This window comes from Bison bison, unplaced genomic scaffold, assembly GCF_000754665.1.
Source record: "Bison bison bison isolate TAMUID 2011002044 unplaced genomic scaffold, Bison_UMD1.0 scf7180017864285, whole genome shotgun sequence".
In the NCBI taxonomy this organism is placed as follows: Eukaryota; Metazoa; Chordata; class Mammalia; order Artiodactyla; family Bovidae; genus Bison; species Bison bison.
Window position 1 is genome coordinate 1,367,158 of NW_011494857.1, and position 8,889 is coordinate 1,376,046.

At 57.4% G+C, this 8,889-nt stretch overlaps 2 protein-coding genes across 2 annotated transcripts in view; one reads left to right on the forward strand and one right to left on the reverse strand.

Moving 5' to 3' along the window:
- Window positions 1–3,262, forward strand: part of SCAF1 (SR-related CTD-associated factor 1) — an 11,980-nt gene extending 8,718 nt beyond the window's left edge. The window contains exons 11-15 of the mRNA XM_010849711.1: window positions 1–77; window positions 679–761; window positions 968–1,186; window positions 2,469–2,597; window positions 2,829–3,262. Coding sequence (XP_010848013.1) covers window positions 1–77; window positions 679–761; window positions 968–1,186; window positions 2,469–2,597; window positions 2,829–3,020 — 700 coding nt within the window. The 3' untranslated portion in view covers window positions 3,021–3,262. The remainder of the gene's footprint in view (window positions 78–678; window positions 762–967; window positions 1,187–2,468; window positions 2,598–2,828) is intronic.
- A 1,234-nt stretch (window positions 3,263–4,496) lies between these two features.
- IRF3 (interferon regulatory factor 3) overlaps window positions 4,497–8,889 on the reverse strand; it is a 5,381-nt gene continuing 988 nt past the window's right edge. The window contains exons 3-9 of the mRNA XM_010849712.1: window positions 8,453–8,508; window positions 8,048–8,219; window positions 7,894–7,961; window positions 6,885–7,068; window positions 6,400–6,780; window positions 5,396–5,511; window positions 4,497–4,729 (exon numbers count right to left, since the gene is read on the reverse strand). Coding sequence (XP_010848014.1) covers window positions 4,562–4,729; window positions 5,396–5,511; window positions 6,400–6,780; window positions 6,885–7,068; window positions 7,894–7,961; window positions 8,048–8,219; window positions 8,453–8,508 — 1,145 coding nt within the window. The 3' untranslated portion in view covers window positions 4,497–4,561. The remainder of the gene's footprint in view (window positions 4,730–5,395; window positions 5,512–6,399; window positions 6,781–6,884; window positions 7,069–7,893; window positions 7,962–8,047; window positions 8,220–8,452; window positions 8,509–8,889) is intronic.

Consider the following 8,889-nt stretch of genomic DNA (forward strand, 5'->3'; position numbering starts at 1 on the left):
GCTGCCCACCCTGCCCCCGCCCATGCCCTGGAACCTGCCCGCGGGTGTGGACTGCACTACCAGCGGCGTCCTGGCCTGTGAGTGTCCCCCGGGGACCTAGGGCAGGTGGGGGCAGACAGACGGGATCCAGGAGGAGAAGGTCATTTGGGGATGAGCTTGGAGGCAGCGGTGGAGACACCTTGGAAGGACTGGGTGTATAATGACCAGGACCGGGAGGGCCTCAGGTGGGCGAGGGCCAGTCAACATCTGTCCAGAAGACTCCATGACGTCTGGGTGTGCAGGAAGAGAGCAGCAGGGTCACAGGGGCAGCAGGCAGCTGGGCCACTCCAACACAGCCGGGAGGGGTGGGCTGTGTCCTGGGGTCTGCGTAGAGGCAGCCTGGAATAGGCTTGGTGGAGGAAGAATGGAGAGAGCAGGGTCCCTTAGGGGATGCCAGGAGTCTGCTACACTGCAGACGTGGGGAACGGCCACGGGGGCTGGGGACCAGCCCCACGCCCACACACCTGAAGTCCTGAGAACACACAGGCTGTGGGCGGGCCCTCTCAGTGCCTGAGGCCCCCTCCTCCTGGTTGGTCCTGAGTGGAGACCTGCAGCCAGGGTGGGAGCGAGGGGGCAGCAGTGGTTGGGGGAGGCTTACCCTCTCCTCTCGCATCAACTCCCGATCCCCACCTCCTGCAGTGACTGCACTTCTCTTCAAGATGGAAGAAGCCAATCTGGCGAGCCGAGCAAAGGCCCAGGAGCTGATCCAGGCCACCAACCAGGTGGGCTTCCTGGGGAGGAGTCCCCGCTGCCCCCTTTCCTGTCCCCTGCTTCGGGTTAGGAGAGGACTACAGCTCATGGCAGGCTCTGGAGCAGGGTATCGGCCAGAAGAGGAGCCTGTCGCCTCTGGGACTGTTGGGAAATCAGGGTGGGAACGGGTACCGGTTCCGTCATCCCCTCCTGCTTATCCTCCAACCTTTCCCCACAGATCCTCAGCCACAGGAAGCCACCCTCAAGTCTGGGGGTGACCCCAGCTCCTGTGCCCACCTCCCTGGGTCTGCCCCCTGGCCCCTCCAGCTACCTGCTGCCTGGCAGCCTCCCCCTGGGAGGCTGCGGCTCCACCCCTCCCACCCCCACTGGGCTGGCTGCAGCGTCTGACAAGAGAGAGGGCAGCAGCAGCTCCGAGGGACGTGGGGACACAGACAAGGTGAACTGGGCTTGGGAGAGGTGGGTTGATGGTGACGGTTCTGCTGAGATTACAGATACTGAGATGCAGGGGCTTGAGGAGAGCTGTGGACTGATGCCCGCAGATGAGGACTTAGATAAAAGGGAAGTCATTCAATTGTAAGGAAGGAAACTTGTCCTTGATTAGACGAGTGGGTGGGAAAAGAGTGCTAGGCAGGTTTTTTAAGAGTTTCATATAGTGGTGGGGATAGAGAGAGATGGACATGAACACACACTGATATTTATATGTATACCCACTGCAGTCTACCCCTTGGTTACCTGTCTCCCTTTCTCTGACCCCAGTCTTTTTGTGTAAGCGGGGCACGGGGTGGTATACAAATGAAAAATCAAGCATCTCTTGCTGGACGGAGGGAGGAAGAAAGGATACAGGGCAAGCAGGGGTTTTTTCTGCTCCTCTAGCTGGCTCCTGGGTCTCGGCTTGTGCGCCTTTTTTTGGTCTGGATGCTGGTCACTATTGTCTTGTCACCAGATGATGGCGCTGTTCACCCTTTCTGCAGCCCACGTACGGTGCCAGAAGGCTGGCAGAACAAACTCTTGTATTACAAACCCCGTATAAACGGAGATGGGCCACAGCTTTGATGGACACTTGTCTGTGGCCGGTGCCATGGGCTGCAGGACAGGAACAGTATGGGCTCTGTGACGAGCAGCAGGTCCCTGTGCCGCCGGCGAGGCTGCCCTGTATGTTCCCTGCCGTTGTTGTCTCGGCACATCTAGACAGAGGTGGGCCACACCCCCTTTCTCTTGGCCGCATGTCTAGAACCCACTCCTGTGGGGCTAGGGAGGCCTGAGGAGACACCCTGGGGTGGCCATGCCTCCCCCAGCAGCTTGCCCGACAGCTGGCATTCTTGTTTCCGGGGAGATGCTGACCCTGAAGTGTGGGGTGTCCTGCCCTCCCGGGCCTTGGTTTTGCTGCTCCCATCTCTCTGAGGCAGCAGGGAGCAGCCGCCTGGCTCAGGTCTGTCTCCCTAATAGACTAAAGGGCAGCGGACACGTGGATCCTGGTCAGGGATGCCTGGGCCAGCCCAGGGTCCAGCCTGGAGGAAATGCTGGTGACACTGAGGCCCAGGCCTGGCCTGGCTGGCGGGGGTGACCACAGCAAGGGCAGACCCTCAGCAGGACTTCGCCTCCAGGAGTACCCGGGTGGCCAGGAAGTCTGAACCTGCAGGCCGGTGAGCGAGGCAGGGTTCTGCAGAAACTCACCCGGCCTCTGCTGTCCCTCTTCCCACCCTGTCACCACCTCCCAGTATCTGAAGAAGCTGCACACACAGGAGCGGGCGGTGGAGGAGGTGAAGCTGGCCATCAAGCCGTATTATCAGAAAAAGGACATCACCAAGGAGGAGTACAAGGACATCCTGAGGAAGGCCGTCCACAAGGTGGGGCCCGAGGAGACAGATGCGCGGGGGTGGGCAGAGGGGAGACAGCGTGGTGGACGTGAGCGGACAGGCAGACAGGGATGGTGGGTCAGTCTGGAAGGTGAGAGGGAGATAGGATTTCCTCCAGCCGGCGTCAGCGGGGCAGGTTCAGACGGCCTGGACCTGAGGGTGGGCCTCCCACCCTGGGGCCCTGGGGGCTGGTGGTGACTGCGGCTGCCCCTTGCCCCCCAGATCTGCCACAGCAAAAGTGGGGAGATCAACCCCGTGAAGGTGAGCAACCTGGTGCGCGCCTACGTCCAACGCTACCGCTACTTCCGCAAGCATGGCCGCAAGCCAGGGGACCCTCCGGGGCCCCCGCGGCCACCCAAGGAGCCAGGACCCCCTGACAAAGGCGGCCCGGGCCTGCCCTTGCCCCCTCTCTGAGATTCTCGGCCCCGCCCCTTTCTTCCTTCGCTGCCTCTCTGGAATTCTGGACGTATTTATGGCTCCGTCTCCCCGTTTCCCTCCCCCGTCAGTGGGATGATTGGGGGAGGGCTGCTGCGGGAAAGAGGAGAGCCCCTGCCCCGTCTCACGCCCATCTCCCTTGCCCCAGAGCCTGTGCCCCGCGCCCAGACCCTTTGTTCGTGCCCCTCCCTCAGTTTCATTAAAGGTTTCATGAAATGTTATCCCTGAGCCCCATGATTTTTAGCCCTTCTCAGAGTCCAGTTTGGGAAGTGTTGGGGAGGAGACTTGGCCCAAGTGAGAGGGTGGTTAGTGGGGAGGATAGACAGTGTGACTTGGGGAAAGTGTAGCTGTCCCACCGGGCCTCACTCTTCGTGTATAAAGTGGGGGCTGTGAGGATTAGGAAAGACCCAAGGCGGGTGAAGCACTTAGAACCAGACCTGGCAGCTCCCCAGCTGTTGCTCTTGACAGTGGTGAGGGGAGGGCAGGGTCCCCACCCACCTGATCACTGCCTGCCCAGCTCAGGGCACCTGCGTGCTATCTGCCTGCCTTGGAACTGCCCCAGAAACCGGATCTTTGTCCTCCATTGAATTGGATCCTTTCTCCCGCTTCCCTGAGGCTGGGGTCGTCTAACTGACTCCCCCGAGATGGAGGGAAGCTGAAGCACAGCGCAGCGAGGGCCACACAGTAAGTCAGGCCTCTGTCAGCCCGTTTTTTTTTTTTAAAGTAGAAGTAAATAGAATTGTGTCAGATGGGTTGATAGGACCTTGAAAAGGTGTTTGTTATTTTTTTTAAACTTTATTTTGTATTGGAGTATAGCCGATTAACAACGCTGTGATAGTTTCAAGTGGGCAGCAGAGGGACTCACCATACGTACACGTGTATCTGTTCTCCCCCGTCCATCAGTCCCTGTTACCCAGAACCAGGAGTGATGAGGCGAGGTGGGGGCATCCAGCCCATGGGGTGGGTCAGAACGTCTTTACAACTGGCCCTTGCAGGCCCACACAGAGGGGGCCCCAGGCCCAGAAAGGCAAAGGACTGGTCTGCCCAGCAGGAGTTGAGAACGGCACCCGAGGCTCTTGACAGAGTCTCTGCCTCTGGCCGTTGGCTTGAACTGTTTATAGGCAAGATGGACGTTCCAAATTGAGCCCAAAGGCCACCCTCAAAGAGCAGCCATTTAAGAATGAGACCTGGATTCTGACCTGCCTTGTTTTCCTATTTTGTGACCTTTGTTCCTCTCCAAGACTCGGTGTCTTGGTCTCTAAAACGGGTGACTCACTAGGTCCTAGAGAAGAGAGGTAAAGTGTCAGCTGCCCCCTGCACAGTGCCTGGCCCTCAGGCCATGAGCACCTACGATGTGAGTGGCTTGCACAGGGGGATAAACAGGCCTTAAGGAGGAATAACCCCTTGTTTGGGTCAGGGCTGGCCCAGTGACACTGAACACCAGACACACAGTGATGACCATGGCCAGAACCAGTTTATTGGTCAAGGTGAAGGGCTTGGGCTCAGGCCTCCCCAGCAACCTAGAAATCCATGTCTTCGGCCAGGTCCTGGAGGCAGGCCATGTACTGGTCTGGGGTGAGGGAGAGGGGGTCGCTGTTGGAAATGTGCAGGTCGACAGTGTTCTCCAGGGAGGAGGCACCCCCTTGCCGCGCTATGTCTACAAGAACCCTGAGACACATGGGGACAACCTGTGGGAGATGGGGGAGAAATTGTCAGGAGACAGCCAACACCATCCTCTACCCAGGATGGGGTTGAGTAGACTACAAATCCCAGTATCCCCTACTGTAACCCAGGATGAACCATTAGGCCCAGGCCTGCTGGGAGTTGTAGTTTTCCCCATATTCACGCCCAAGTTCAGTTTAGTTCAGTTCAGTCTGTCAGCCATGTCAGTATCTTTGCAACCCCATGGATTGCAGCACGCCAGGCTTCCCTGTCCATCACCAACTCCCGGAGGTTACTCAAACTCATGTCCATCAAGTTGGTAATGCCATCCAACCATCTCATCCTCTGTCGTCCCCTTCTCCCGCAACCAAGGGAGGCCACAAAAACTAGGGCTAAGGCTGCTGAAGGGGTTCCTAGAAGCTAGGGCTCAGCAGCTGGTGCTCAGAAGGATTCTTGGAAACTGAAGTACCTCACACAGGCTGCTAGGACTTGTAGTCCACCAACTTCCACATGGTTGAGTGAACTCAAAATTGGCTCTGGGAGAAAGGCCATTGGAGGGACACCCAGAAGCCCCTGAGGAAGAACTGGCAGTTGCAGAGACTGCCAGAAGAACTATGGGAGTTGTAGTTTCTGGAAGCAGCCTCTCTTTTAAAATCCACCCCTCAGCTCCAGGAGCCTGGGGCTGGCAGTACCTTGACCATCACAAGCCTCTTGATCCATGGCTGGTCCTGGGGCCATGACTGCCCCACACAGAACCAGAGGGTATAGAGTGGTGAACGTCTGCTTCCTTCAATGAAGGTGATCAGATCTGGGGGCCAAGGAACAGAGAGTCAGGGATGGGAAGACCTTCTACCTGCCCCTCTCCTCTGCCCCAAAACCTCATTAACATCCTTACCTTCTCTCCTGATCAAAAGCCCGGCATACCTCTGCCACCATGACTGGGGGCTGTTAATTTGGGGAAAGCCCCTCCACTTACGCACAAGCTTAAATGTTCCTCCTCCCTCCCTCTCATCAAGATGGGGCTGGAAGGTGAACCCCACCGCACCCTCCACCCTGCCCAGAGCCCCAGCCTTTGGATGGGGAAACAGGCCCAGGAGGGGCGTTCTCCTCCCCAAGGATTCTCAGTGGTTCTGGAGTACCAGATCGGTGGTGGTAACTGCTCTTTAACCCCCCAAGCCCACACTGTCCACTATGTAGCCATTAGCTATGACTAAGTTTTAATTGTATCTAATTAAAATCAAATAAAACTTAAAATTTACTTCCTCATTTTCACTGACCTCATCTAAATACTGAGCATCCACATGCAGCTAGTGGATACGAAGCTGGGCAGTGCAAATACAGTGCTATTTGCATCCCTGCACAAAGGTCTATTCGGATAGCAAGCCTCTAGAGGGTATCTTTCTCCTGCATCTGTCTTTCCACCACAATTGGTAATAACGATAACAACTCTGGCAGCTAATTCCCTGAGTGGCTTCTGTATGTTGGGCCTGAGCCCCCTGCCAGCTCCAGGCAGGTAAGGAGAGGGAGGAGACAGTCTGCAGATTTCACAGGTTCAGAGCAGTCCATCCTTCTCCCCAGGTTCAAGCACAAGCAGAGCCGCAGGGTCTGAATTCAATCTCCAACCTCCTGACCCCAGAGATTTTCACCACTGTTGCCTCCTGTTTCCACAGCAGAGTGAAGGCCCTGTATCACTCACCTGTTATGAAGGGCCCCAGGTTGAACACACCTCCTTCCCTGTCCTTCGGGACCTCGCCGTCAGGCTTGTGGCCACAGCTGGGGAGGAGCTCCTCGCCTATGGCCCAGTACACGTGGCAGTGCCCCAGCCTCTGGGCGCAGAGCCACTGCCCGGCCCGCCACAGGGCCAGCCCCCCGCCCAGGCAGCTCAGCACACGCTGCACGTAGTCTGTCACGCTCTTGTCTGTCAGGGACGTCGCAGGGTCCGGCAGTCGTATAGGCTGCCCAGGCAGCATCCTGTCCCCTGCTTCTGATCCCACCAGCCGCAGGCCCCCAGGGCAGAAAACAGTCTGCTGGAAGACTTGGCAGCCCCGGTAGAAGGCAGTCACCTCGAACTCCCAATCTGAGCAACAGCAGCCATAACGTGAAGGGGGAGAGAGCATGAGAGGGTGTGAGGGGGTTCTCGACCCGGGTCCTGGCCCCTCCTGCCCCGCAGCTGGCACTCACCTTCCTCGTTTGCGAACAGCTGCTTCAGGGGGTTTTCAGAGAGTCCCGAGTTTGGGCAAAGAGCAGGGATGTCTGAGTCGGGACTCTGCAAGAACTGAGGGGGGTTCTCAGAGGCCATAGTCAGATTCGAGGGCCCTCCTGGGCTCAAGTCCATGTCACTCAGTAACTTCTCCAGAGTGTCTTCCTGGACAGGAAAAAATAAAGATCCAGGTGTTTCCATGGCCTTTTCTGGACATTTCTCACTAACCAAGCTTTGTGTTCAGCCATGTGGAGACCCAGAGAGGAGACAGACCTGAGCTTTGCCCTCAAGGGGCTTCCAGCCCAGGGGAGACACAGCCACCAGCACAGTAAAAGACAGACAGCCTGGGTGTATGCTGGGCACTACAATGGCCCGAGGGGAGCAGCTAATTCCAACCTGAGGAACTGGCTCTGCAAGCAAGACGTGGGCAGAGGGCCTTCCCTGGTGGTCCAGTGGCTAAGATTCCGTGCTGCCAATCCAGGCAGCCCGGGTCCCATCCCTGGTCAGGGAACTAGATCCCACATGCTGCAACTAAGCGTCTGCATGCCACAGCTAAGACCTGGTGCAGCCAGATAAATGCTTTGTTAAGAAGACCTGGGCAGAGAAGTCTCAGGAGAATTTCAGAGAGGACTTTCCCCGGCACAGACATCAGCAAGATCAAGGATAGTGAGGTTCTGAGCTCACAAGAGGCTGAGAGAACCCTGCACAAGGAGGAAAGCTGTCAAATCCTGGAAAGTGGATTGGGGCCTCGAATGGCTGGTGAAAGCTCTGAGGTTTCTCTTGATGATGGCGCTGGGAAGCCATGGGAGGGCTGTGAACAGGGAAGAGTCAGGGGCAGACCTGGGTCAGGTTGGGGACAGACTGCAGGGGAGAGAATGGAGCCTGGGGTGACGGTCCCGGGGAAGAAGATGACATCTGGACAAGCTGGTGAGAACACAGAAAGAAGATGGGGTAGAGGCTGAGGGCAGCATGGTTGGGGAGCCTTCTTACCTGGGTATCAGAGGTATTGTGTCTGCCATTGTCTTGAGAGGTATCTGGCTCAGGGATGTCCCTGACTCCTATGGAGAAAAGTGGGCAGTGTAGTAGCGGTCCTGGGGACACTCGAAATCCCATCCCTCTAAGGGAAGCCTCATTCCCAGCACACCTGAGTTCACAAACTCATAGATTTTGTGTGGGTCTTGGGAGTCCTTGCTGTGGTCCTCCGCTAAACGCAACACTTCCTTCCGGTTCAGGGCAGACCGGAAATTCCTCTTCCAGGTCGGCAGGTCGGGCTTATCCTTCCCAGGAGTATAGGCACCACTGGCTACAGCCCAGGCCTAGGGGACCAGTGGTGCCGAGATAGTGGGGAAGATGACTTAGACCTTGCTCCAGGGGTCCTAACCCTGTCTCCTCGTGCCCGAACACCGTCCTCTCCGCGGGCACGTTCTAACTTGTCAGGGTTTCATCCCCAAATTCTCAGATTCTCTGTGCCCCAAGTCCCACTACCTCCGCCCTTCGAAAACCTGTGCTTGCTAAGCCAGCCTTCCAGGTCCCTTTGAATGTCTGCCACCAACTTGTACGAGGACACGCTCTGTAATAACCTCGGCCCCTCGCACTCTACTTCGGCTTACCACCACCGGTGTATCCCAGTTTGGTGGTAAGAAACCTTAGCTTCAGGGCCAAGTCTTGCCTCTAATATCCAAGACCGGCCCTCAGAAATCCTACAACCAAGATTCCCACCCCAGGGGCCTCTGAACCCCCTAGGATGCATTTCCTTCCTTTTCCGGTTCTATTCCCAGAACCAGGAGACTCCAATCCTGACTGCTCTCCCACACCAGTCTGCGGATCCTACCACCTTCTCCCTTTCGAGTTCTAACTCCACCCACTTCCACCAGCCAACATAAATACCGGGCAGCTCCAGGTGCGCTAGCCCCGCCTTCTCGGCCCCGCCCGCTTTGGGACCGCCCCGCCCTGCCCCACTCGGGGACCGCCCCTCCCCGCCGGCAC